General features: G+C 42.7%; 1 protein-coding gene across 1 annotated transcript in view; it reads right to left on the reverse strand.

Moving 5' to 3' along the window:
• LOC126154543 (serine protease nudel-like) overlaps positions 1–12,180 on the reverse strand; it is a 191,535-nt gene that overhangs the window by 18,556 nt on the left and 160,799 nt on the right. The window contains exon 14 of the mRNA XM_049916151.1: positions 1,373–1,573. Within this exon, the coding sequence (XP_049772108.1) occupies positions 1,373–1,573 (201 nt within the window). The remainder of the gene's footprint in view (positions 1–1,372; positions 1,574–12,180) is intronic.

Here is a 12,180-nt window from a genome sequence, read left to right on the forward strand (position 1 = left end):
TACCAGCAATTCCATTAAACCACAGTTCATCAGGAGAATTTTGTGACACACAGTCAAATGCCTTAGATAGGTCACAGAAATGCCAACTGGTTCTATTTTGTTACTTAGTGCTTGTAAAATATAGTGAGTGATTGTGCAAATGGCTTTCTTAATTGAGCAACTGTTCTGAAATTTATACTGTGATTTACTGAGGATATTATCGTTGCTCAGGTTGAATATTGTTCTAGAAGGCATGACCTCATCAAAAATTTTGGAAAATGATGTTTATAGTGAAACAGACTTGGTGTAGCCTCTAGATGTCTGGTGATTATTTCTCAATAGTCTCAAGAGCATTCTCTTGCCCAACAGGTATTTCTTACGTACTGGTTACAGTTGTCACATGATGCATTTGAGAGAAGAATCCTGTGTGGACAATAGAGAGAGGCTTCATTAATTATGCATGCTACCTGTGCAAGTGGGGTGCCTGAGATCTAGATAAACACCAGATATACAAGGAGAGGCCTTTCTGTGGAACTCTGTAAAGAGGGATGCCAAATATTCCTAGTGAACCAGTAATTATCTGAGACAGAATAAATTTTGCTGTATTTCACATCAAGGTTAGACTATTAAATCTGTTCATTGGGGAATGGAATTCTGCTGTGATTTCTTCTTTTAACATTGAAGATGATCATTTAGGAAGTATTAAATGAAGGTAATATTTGTCCTTTGAAGAACTTATCACGGAGGTGAATAAGAAACAGAGAGAAGGCAAAATGAGTTCCTAATAAAAATTATGTAAAATGTTTTGGATAGCAAGAGGACAGCTACGAGTGTATTAAATTTTCTCTACAGCCAATTGAATCAGTTTAATGAAGACCTTGCAGCTGTTAGTGATAAACTCTCTCTCTCTCTCTCTCTCTCTCCCTGTTTCTCTCTCTTTCCCACTCAATCACTCTCTCAGACTGTTTACACTAACATTTATTCACAACAGTAGCCATCAGTGCAACAAAACATTTGTTCTAAGTGCTATCTATTGCAGATTTAACAGTCAACACATGAAATGCTGTTTATTAGTTGATGGTGCTCTAGGACTTTGTATCTCAACCTCGGGATTTGTAGTCTAATATTCCTCACTGGGACATCAAGTCAAAAAGTGATATCATATGTTTACAAAGAGTTAAAAACTATTACAAGTGTTTGATTTGTTCTAGCAACTGCCTACAGAATGATTTCTGTTAACTTGTATTGCTATTTTCATACCATGTTTTATGAACCTCTATTTTACAAGAACTGGATTGGATTTAAAAAAATGAAGTAACTGTTTTTATGTACAATATTAGCAGCAACTGTCAAAAGCACAACAGAAAGTCACTTAGTAAAGAAGAGAAATTACCTGTTCACGTATAAGTCGGGCAGCTGGAGAGGATGTACATGTTTCGTAAGATTGGCTGGCTGCCTCATGTGAAACATGGTATGAGTGCCTAAGTCAATCACAGAATCAATTATGCTTGTCTGTTCATTTGGTCCCAGGACATTCAGTTCTGGCCTGGGACAGCCCATTAGCACTCCTAGGCCTTGATCCACTGAAAGAAGGCTGCAAAAATCATCATACTTTTAATCCAAGGAGCTTCACAAGTCTATGTAAAATATGGATTTGTTTATTCAACATAGTATGTAAATAAATAACAAGTAACAGGTGTTTTTTGTTGTTTTGCAAAGTAAAAAACACCTTGTAGAATAATCCAGAGCTAGTGATATATGAGGGTTGGAACTTAAATAGTGGCAACTATTTATTCACAACTGATACAAAAGAGTTACATGTTTGCATCTGTTACTGTCCTTCAAAGTAGTCACCAGCATTGTGTAGAACCCATTGCCAGTGATGTGGAAGGTGTAGTATACTGTCAGCAGAGCCTGTTCTGTTGATGGTGCGAATGGAACAGTCTACTGCCTGTCTAATCTCTGGAACAGTTCTGAAGCGAATGCCATGAAGTGGTTCTATCATCTTCAGAATCAAATGAAAGTCACAAGGACTTAAGTCCAGGGAGTATGGTGGATGATACAGTACTTCCCAGTCCCATGGACCGAACAGAGCCACAGCTTGCGCTGTATGTACCCGCGCATTGTCGTGCAAAATGATGGGTGGGTTGCACAGAAAATGTTGCCGCTTCTTTCACAAAGCTGGTCGCTGGTGATACTCCAAAAATGAACAGTAATACTGAGCATTGATGGTCTGCCGTGGAGGAACATAATGCATTAGGATAACACAATCACAGCCGTACATGAGAATCACCATAACTTTATACCTCTCCATTCGCACCATCAACAGAACAGGCTGTGCTAACGGTATATTATGCTGTCGAAATCACTGGCAATGGGTTCTACACAATGCTGGTGACTACTTTGAAGGACAGTAACAGTTGCAAACATGTAACTCTTTTGTATTGGTTGTGAATAAACAGTTGCCACTATTTAAGTTCCAGCCTTCATATTTATTGGGACTTAATGATAAACTGAAACTTTTGATAAATATGGGAAAACAAATTCAAAGTCTCTCACAACTCAGAACTGAGAGTGTAGGAAGTAGTTTTATGTATTTATTTATTTTCTCAGGTTCAGTGGAACCATCTGAGATAAAGTTAGACAGTTGTGGAGCAAGTTACTACCTGCACGACTCACAGAATCTTTATTTTTTGTTGATTGTGTTCCACAGTTTTATAAATTATAGAAGTGACATCATGTAACACCATAAGCTGTTGCTCAATTTGTTCTTCAATGTGCAGCTGGTTCTAGTCAGAAACTGTTGTCCAGTTGTCAACAAAAATCTGGAAGTATTGCTTATATTTTTATTACAATGCCCAAACATCCTTTTCACCTGAAAATTTTCTGGGTCCATGACATGCACTGAACAAGTGCTGGATAGTGGTCTTTGACTAGAACTGGTTGCACAATAAAAAATGTATTCAAGAGCAGTTTAAGGTTATGGAAAATGGGAGTACAGATAACTGTAGACGCAACAAACTGTTCCCATAAATGTTTATACGTACATATATTTCAGCACAAAGAAAGATACACGTGTACACTGTACAAGGTACAAAGGCTGACTGGAACTTTAACATGGCAGCTTGTCAGAGTTCAAAGATCATGCTTTTAGTATGGCCTGTAAGGCCTGAGGGGAGGTTGTGTGGGCGTCGGCATTGGACAGCCAGCGGGGGGCAGACGATGCTTTGGCCGGCTTGGGAGTAGAGGTGGTGGGAGGGTTGCAGCATGTGAGCGTGCCTGCCCCTAATGCAGATCAAGCCATCCAAGGAGATGAATGCATGAACTCTTGATGGATCGCACTCTTGGGTGAGGGACAGACTATGCACTATTTTGACATTTAGTTCCTCGTTGAGTCTACAGTGTCTGTAAGGACCATGAACTCATGGTCGTCGAAAGTGACAATAGACACATCGTCGATGTGGTTAGGTGGTACATTGCAGTGCAAGTTGAAAGTCTCTCCATTAGGTAAAATGTTATCAAAACTTGCACATAGGTTTGATGATGATGTGCTTGGGAAACCCTGAACTGTGATGATGAATCATCAGAAGAACAAGACCCTACCATGGAATGAGCTAACTCATCATCAGGCTTGGCAATGGAAGATTTGTCCGGATGGTGTAGCAAAATGGTCTGCAGGCGATCTTTTGTTGAGTGCGGTTGGCACGTATGTGTCCAGTGGGGAATGACTGACAGCCGGGTGTAGCCATGCATGTCTAAAGTGGGTGCGCATTCTACTTGTAAAGTCTGGGGAGGTGGGGAAATCCTTGGCTGCTTGAGGCAGGATAAGTTCCCCAGGTAGAACTGGGTTCTCACCGAAAACAAATTCGAAGATGGTTCCCTGTAAGTCAGGTTTAAAGGTCGAACAGAGACAAAGTAACGCACTAGGAAATGCCTCAGACTAGAGGCAGTCATGGCACCTGAGTGCTGTTTTAAGGGTGCAGTGCCATAGTTCTACTAAACCGTTGCTTTGTGGGTGGTAGGCTGTTGTATGAATTTTTTTAACATTGCAAAGGTTACATAGAGTCGTGAAAAGTGCAGACTTGAACTGTTGACTCTGGCCGGTGGTGATGGTGAACAATCCATGATGAGACGAATCCCTTGGGCACGGTTTCTGCTGTGATGTTGGGTAAAGGAACAGCTTCCACCCAACGAGACATGCGGTAGATTGTGGAGAGGACATATCTGTGGCCCTCTGATGGTGGCAGATGGCCAATAAAGTTGATATGTACATGACGAAAATGTCCTTGTCAAGGGGGGGGGGGGGGGGGGCAAGGTGTGGCATCCGATATTGTAGCATTGGCAGGAAATGCAGCTGTGTGCCCAGATTTGACAGTCCTGCTTAAAATTTTTCCAAACAAAATGCTCAGTGACAAGGCATGTGGTGGTGTGGATGCCAGGGTGGGCGAAGTTATGCAAGGCGTCAAAGGCTTGTCAGTGCAATGTGGGAGGGAGCAACGGCTGCAGAGTGCCAGTAGAAGAGTTGCACCACACTTCGTCCGAAACACAGGGGAACTTGGCTTTGGTAAACACAGGTGATGTCTGAGGATCCATGAGGAGAGCTTGAGATTCTTCGTCAGAGGCCTGGAGACGGGCGAGGTTGGATAAATCGACGATGCGTGAGACAGTGTTGATCTGCAAAAAAAAATCAGTGGGGCTGTTTTCCATGCCTTTGATGTAGTGTACGTCCATAGTAAATTGAGAGACCAAGTTGAAGTGGCGGAAACGCTGAAGGGGTGGGTCCTTGGGAGGGTTGCAGTAGGCGTCCACCAGTGGTTTGTGGTCAGTAAGAATGAAGAAAGAACGGCCCTTGATGTCAGCGCAAAAGCGTTTGACAGCTTCATAGACCACCAGAAGTTCTCCATTAAAAGCTTAATATTTTTTCTGTGCTGTAGACGGTTTTGTAGAAAAGAAATGAAGGGGTGAAACAATGTCACCTTTGTGTTGCTGTAATACTGCCCCGAACGCAATGTCGCTGGCATCAGTAGTGACGAACAACTCGGCTGATGGATCGGGGTGGGCGAGTACAAAGGTGTGAGCTAACACTGTCTTTAGAGCCCTGAAGGACTCTAGCATAGGTTCAGTCCAATGGACTGGCTTAAAGCTCGAAGTCTGTTTGCCGGACAGTGAGTCAGTCAGAGGGACCTGCACAGTGGCAACAGGAGGTAGATGTTGGCGGTAGTAATTTATAGTACCCAGGAAACGTCAGAGTTCTTTGTACATAGCTGGGGTTGTCAATGATGTGATAGCCTGCAGGATTTGGGAGGCTGTATTCTGTCTGCGTAGACGGTGAAACCCAAAAATGTCACAGAAGACTGGCGCAATTGGAACTTATCTTTGTTGACCTCGACACTGTTGGAGTTCAAGGTCTGGAGGACCTGGGATAAATGATATTCATGGTCCTCAGTTGACTTGCTGAAAATAAGGATATCATCCAGGTATGCAAAGCAGAACTCAAACTGTCGTAAGATTGAATCAATGAAACACTACCACATTTGTGCCGCATTCTTTAAGCTGAATGGCGTGACGTTGTATTGGAACAAACCGAGCGGTGTGATAATAGCAGTCTCTGGAATGTCTTCCAGCACTACGGGAATCTGGCAATAGGTGCGTTTACAGTCAATCATACTGAAGACTGTGGTGCCCAATAAGATGTGTGTGAAATCGTTTATGTTCGGCACTGGGTAACTGTCCATGACGGTGCGAGCATTTAAGCATCTGTAATCACCACACTTTCAGAAAGAACCGTCGTGTTTGGTAACGAGGTGAATTGGTGAAGACCAATTGCTGTCCCAAGGCTGTAGAACGCCTACCTCCAGAAGTCCATTAATTTGCTGCCAGGCCACCTGCAACTTAATGGGGTTGAGGCGTCTAACCTTGTGCCTAATAGGAGGGCCAGCAGTGGTAATTATCTTGTGTGTTGTTCTGTCAGTGATGGAAGAGACTGAGAACTGCACACGAGGCTGAGTAACCTCCTGACGTGAAGTTTTGGGACAAGTGGGGCGCGATGAGGCGTAGCCATTAGTGCGAGTGGGTAAAGGCAGCACGAAAGTCACATGCTATTACATGAGTGTGGCTTGCGCTTGTTTGGAGAGGTCAGCTGCAGGCGCAGCATGGAGCGGATTGGGGCGTGCAGTGACTGTCTGTTGTTAACTTTGCCTTGAGTAACTGGCGAGAGAGGCGATGGCATCGCACGGGGAACGGCGATGACTGCCGAATCACGTGGTTGGCGCGCAAGAGAGGGAGAATGTTTACTCACATGCAGGGCGGCTGCCTGCATGGTAGGTGTGTTCACATCACGTGCGCGACTGTCATTAGAAGTACTGTTTGAAACACATAGCACTGCACGTAGCATGCATGTGGCTGGTGTAGAGATCACTGAAAGCGAATTGTCACACGCAATGAATGTTTTTGAACTAACCTGATGAGTCTCCGTGCTGGTGCCTGCTGATGAAGGTGAAGGAACTGTGGACTGCAGTTGCAGCAGTGAGGTACGAGCCGTGGTGAGCTCATCAAAAGTGTGAGCAATGCCTATGGTGAGCACGTCAAAAGTGTGAGCAATGCGTTGTTTCAATTCGTCGTTTTGCTGACGGAGTTGCGCCGCTGCATCGTACTCTGACAGTAGATTAATGACGCAGGTCACAATTTTGTCCTCAAGGGTGGAGCACTTGCGAACCAAATCACATGTCGTGAAGGAAACGGAACGATGAGCATAAGTTCCAGAGCAGGATATCTGAGTGTCAGAAGGGTGGTGTAGCACTGAACCTTGCACTATGTTTGGGGAGAGTTTGTAATGGGACAAGAAATCCATACTGAGAATTGGTTCATCAATGTCAGCAATGTAAAATGTCCACGGGAAATGTAGAGAAGGAGATAGATGCACCATAACTTTAGCAGAGCCGACAGTTTGTAATGTCGATTCATTGAGTCTGCAACTTTGTCAGTGAAAAAACGGGAGAAGCCAACGATGTAGTTGTGATGGACATGTCAGCGCCTGTGTCGACTAGGAAAACAAGCTGTGATGAAATGTCAGTCACATATAAACTACCGCTCGGCTGAGAGGACGAATGGATGGAGTGCAATGTTTGAGGACACCTGTGAAGTTTCCCGCAGGACTTGGCATCTTTTAGATCCTGCGGTCAGCGTTTGGGTGCTGGCAAGGTAATCTGCACTTCTTGGCCTCATCCTCAAAAATTTTGTCGTATCAATAGTACAGATGAGCCAGATCCACATCTGGCGGCGGTGATTGTGACAGCAAAGGAGGATTGTTCTCGTTGATCGGTTCCAGAATGTAAACCAGGATGTATGATACTTGTGCGATTCTTGAGTGCTCGGAAAGAGGAGAGAGCGAACGAGTACTGCCTGGTGGTGTAGATGGCGTGGAGGTGGAAAGAGCCTTGCCTCTGCCCACAGATGGCCGGTAAACAGGCGCCATAGTGCCAACCAGCGGTGAGAGGTGTCCTGGTTGTTTTTGTTGCAGTAGTGCATACAGCAGATCTGTGATGCAAAGGCGAGAGCTGATAGACTTGAAGGACTGCGGTAGCAGGTGTATCTGCAGGTTGGTGGGTAACTTGGCAGACCATACCGCCCATAGGATAACGTCTGGCATCATGTGTTCACTGACAAGCAGCCGAAGGTGGCGCCAGAGTTGTGACGGAGTGCGGTCCCCCAGGTGTTCCTCATACAGGATCTTGATTATTAATTCCTGTGGCGAGCAGCTGAGTCGGTTCAATATTGTCTTCATGGTGAACTCGTATTTTGGTGGCGGCGGTGGCGAAAGTAGGAGGTCACAAATTAAATCTGAGTGGTCATGGAGGTGTGTGACGAGACATAGAAATTTTGAGTTGTAGTCGGTCACCTGATGTAACTCCAAAAGGTGCTCCACAAGTGCAAACCATGAAACAGGGTTGTCCTCCTATAAAGGAGTTAGCTTCGGCAAGATCGCCATGCATCTTGGAAGACCTGCTGTCCCATGGATGGCAGGATAGGCTGTCCTGTAATCCGGCACTACTGGCTTTGACGTGTTACTAGCAAACATGTCACGAACAACAGCCAGTTGCAATGTCCCTGATGAATCACGGGAGCATGATGCGGCAGGCACGGTCAGCACTGTGGGAATGAACGGATGAGCAGCGCATGAAGTAGGCCTGTAAACTGGACTGGAGGTTAAAGGCACAGTACTTAAATTGTACACCTCGTAAATGAAGTGGAAGGCCGGCGCAGCAGGTGCAGATTGTACTGCGGAAGGAGTGAGCAGCTGTATGGTCAGAATCAGGGCCCCCCATGAGTGACGGAGGGGGGGGGGGATTAGGGATGGGTGGTTTGGTACTTGGTGTGGCAACAGCGAGAGTTTTCTGTGCACATCAGAGATGCACCCTGAGTGGTAGGACCATAAATCACTGGTGAAACCTGCTGGCAGTCACATTGTCTTGGTACAACATTCCTGGATGGCAAAGCACTGTTGGGTGTGCTCAAACCCACATGGTCGAGAAACTGGGCGACAGATCTGGTGGTTGAGCCTGGTGAACTTGATGTCCGTTATTAAATTTTGAGGAAGGCAAAACTGGCATAGCTTGATAGCAGTTGACTGCATGTGCATTTTGCACAAATGGCACTACTGTGTTGCGCCACATAGAGGATCAAAGCACGTGTGCGAATTTGGGTCCCTTTGAACACTACACGAGCGATCGATTATTACACAATTCTGGAAATCGTCCACTTCACCTTTCACATATTGGCATGCACAGTCCGGTGACATGCAACCTGAGTCTATTGTTTGAGGTAATGGCGTAACATTCGCCCATTGTAGAGCTGGAAAGTTTGAGGTTAACTCCATTGGACATCACGAATCACTGTCCAATAGTGGCAAAACAACTGTTGCCAGGGGACTGGAGTGGCCTGGTAGTAGTAGCTGAGCCTCCAAATCCTCATATAAAACATTGGGTGAGGCAGCCATGGTTTTGAATGTAAGACCTGTTGATTCCACACAGCTCGTGCGGAAGTCGCGGAAGCCATAGAAACTTTGGGGTCACCAATATGGGAAACGGGAGTATGGATAGCTTTATACACAACAAACTGTTTCCATAAATGTCTATACATACACATATTTCAGCACAAAGAAAGATACATGTGTACACCATACAAGGTAAAAAGGCTGACTGGAACATTAACATGGCGGCTCATCAGAGCACTTAGAGTTCAAAGATCATGCTTTACATGGTTGATGTGACCTATTGATGCCACAAGGTGTTATATGATGTGATTGTTACAATTCACAGTCTCTCTTTGAAAATATGGAGTTACCACTCCCATTTTTCAGTCCTGCTCTAAGTATAATGGAATTGGAACATGCAGGAAGTTAGCCTTTTGTTGTGCAATTATCAAAGATATGCCATCCGAGGGCAGATAATATTTCTGTGAAGTGTTAACCAAGTGTATGCTGCTGTTCTTTTTCAGTTTATCCATATTATTAATGACAAGTCTAATGAGAGATTTTTAGTCACTTGAACAATGGCATACACAAAGTTTACAAGTTCGCACTGATGATCATTTTAATTGCTTTTTTTTTGGCTAAGAATGCCTCTTGTGAATACACAGAGTTGTCTCAATGAAACCATCAGGCATAACAGAGAGGTAATACATTTAGTGCTACCACTAATTTTTGGTGCCACTAAATGAAATAGCAGGACCAGGACAGTGCAGTCACTCATCTACCTGTACTTGTGGAGGAAAACTGATGCGGTACACCTCCACTCGCAACAGCAGACATCACTGCTTTGACTGTCTTCCACTACAAGAATCATGGTGGGTTTTCATGCCTGCAGGTGCACACTGCCCTAAACTGCAGAGTTGCACCAGGACAGTGCATGTGCTGCTGCAAGTGTCCCACTTCAGCAACCCTGATGCTGACATCGAGTAGACTGCTGGCTGGCCATCACATCAGTAACACCCACCAGCTGTTGTCACCACATGGCAAGGAGGTATAACTATACAGAACAATGCTACAAGTGCTGTACCTATTTTGTTATAAAATGTTTGATGGCTAACACTATTTTCTTGAGCCACCACTGGTTAGCATTCTAATGTCAACTTACCACAGCAACTCAGCTCACTGCTTCAACTAAACCCTGCCACTGTAGAGGCCATCCACCCCCGGCCTCTATGTATGCAACATAAATAAGATTTGTCATTTCACAGTTAGTGACTGTATAGATTATTCTTGTACTGAAGGCAACAGCTCTCACTTCGTCCCTAAAATCTTGCAATACTCTTAAAAAAAGCATTTGCTCTACTTTCAGACCTCCATTTTAAAATGTGTGATGTTACTGATTATTTTATAGGTTTGTTTATAAATAAATAAATCTTCTGCTACCAGTCACGATTTTTCTTTATTTTACTATTCGCACGACGCGTTTCGAGAAATAATTCCCATTTTCAAGTGCATTTTTTTTATGTGTGTTAAGCCATTTCTTTTGATGTTGTCAGTGTGTGTGAGTCTGCTTCATTTTGTTGACTTTTACTGTAATACATAAGAAATGCGATTTTTAGTTGGGTATCAATTCTTTCTGTGAGGTTAGTGGCTAAAGTTTGAGAACAATTTGTACTTACAGTTTTCTACTGGTCCATTTGTGAAGAGTCTCACACACACTTAACATCATACACAACTTGTACACTTTACACATCAAAAATATCTTATATAAACAAAACAGTTACAAAGATCTTCTTACAGGTAGTTCACAGAGATAACATTATAGGTCTTCCACAGATTATGATATGCTTTTGTACAGAGGTTATTTATCTTAACAATTTGGCTTATGAATTACTTATATTGATTTTACAGTTGTGCTTATTTCTATGTTTTACTATTTTTATTTAAGTATATTATCAAAACATCTGAAGAAATTCACTGATTCACTTTCAAGTTTTTTGTTTAATATTTTATCTTCATATTTTCTGTAATGTGAATATATCTCCAGTTCTTCAAGCAAATCCATTTTATGTCCTTTATTTAGTCGGTGGAGTACTTTGACATTTTGCTCTATTTTTCCAATTGGGTGCCCTGTATTATGTATGTGTGTTGCTATTGCTGATGTAGTGTGTTTGTTGTGTGTGTATGCTCTAATGTGCTCTGTGTACCTGGTGTTGATATTTCGGCCTGTTTGTCCTATGTAGAACTTGGAGCATTCCTGGCATGTTATCTGGTATATTCCAGAGTCTGAATATGGATCATGATTACACTTTATATTATGTATTAGTTTTTGGTGTAGTTTATTGGATGTAGAAAACCCAATTTTTACTCTGTGATTTTTGAAAATATTTGCAATTTTCTGTGATACATTGCCTATGTATGGAATGCTAGATATATATTTATTTTTATCTTTTTCTTCTGTGGTGCAGTTTGTACCTGGGTTTCTCTTCACTTTGTCTAAGATTGTGTCAACCATGGAAGCATTGTAACCATTGGCAACTGCAATCTTCTTCACTGTGTTTATTTCTTGTTGCATATTTTCCTGGTTCAATGGTATTTTTGTTGCCCTATGCAGCATTGACCTGTATGCTGCCTGTTTATGGATATTTGGGTGACATGAGGTTGCAGGGATTGTGGTGTCAGTCATTGTGTTTTTCCTATAAATTTTGAATGTGCATGTGTTTTTGTGTCTTGTAATATTTAGGTCCAGGAAGTTGATACTTTTATTTTGCTCATGTTCCACTGTAAATTTGATTTTCTCATTTAGATTATTGAAATGATTAAGAATGTCTGTGATGTCTTTGGTATTTCCTTTCACTAACTGTAGTGTGTCATCTACATATCTCCTATAAAATTCTATTTTCTTTAGGCAAGGTTCTTGGCTGTCAAATAATTTTTGTTCTAAGTGATTTATGTATATGTCAGCTATGGTACCGGATATACATGATCCCATTGCTAGGCCATCTGGTTGCTTATAAATGTTGTCATTAAAGGTAAAGTAGTTGTAACTTAGGGTTAGCTGAAGGAGTTCCATAAATTCGACAATCTCTGTGTATGAAAGTTTCTTGTGTTGCATAAGATTCTTTTGTATTACTGTTAGAGCTTCTTGTATGGGTATGTTTGAATAAAGGTTGATGATGTCAAGTGATATAAACTGTGCATCTTGGGGGAGCTTTCTGGTTCTTAGTTCTTTG

This window comes from Schistocerca cancellata, chromosome 2 (assembly GCF_023864275.1).
Source record: "Schistocerca cancellata isolate TAMUIC-IGC-003103 chromosome 2, iqSchCanc2.1, whole genome shotgun sequence".
In the NCBI taxonomy this organism is placed as follows: domain Eukaryota; kingdom Metazoa; phylum Arthropoda; class Insecta; order Orthoptera; family Acrididae; genus Schistocerca; species Schistocerca cancellata.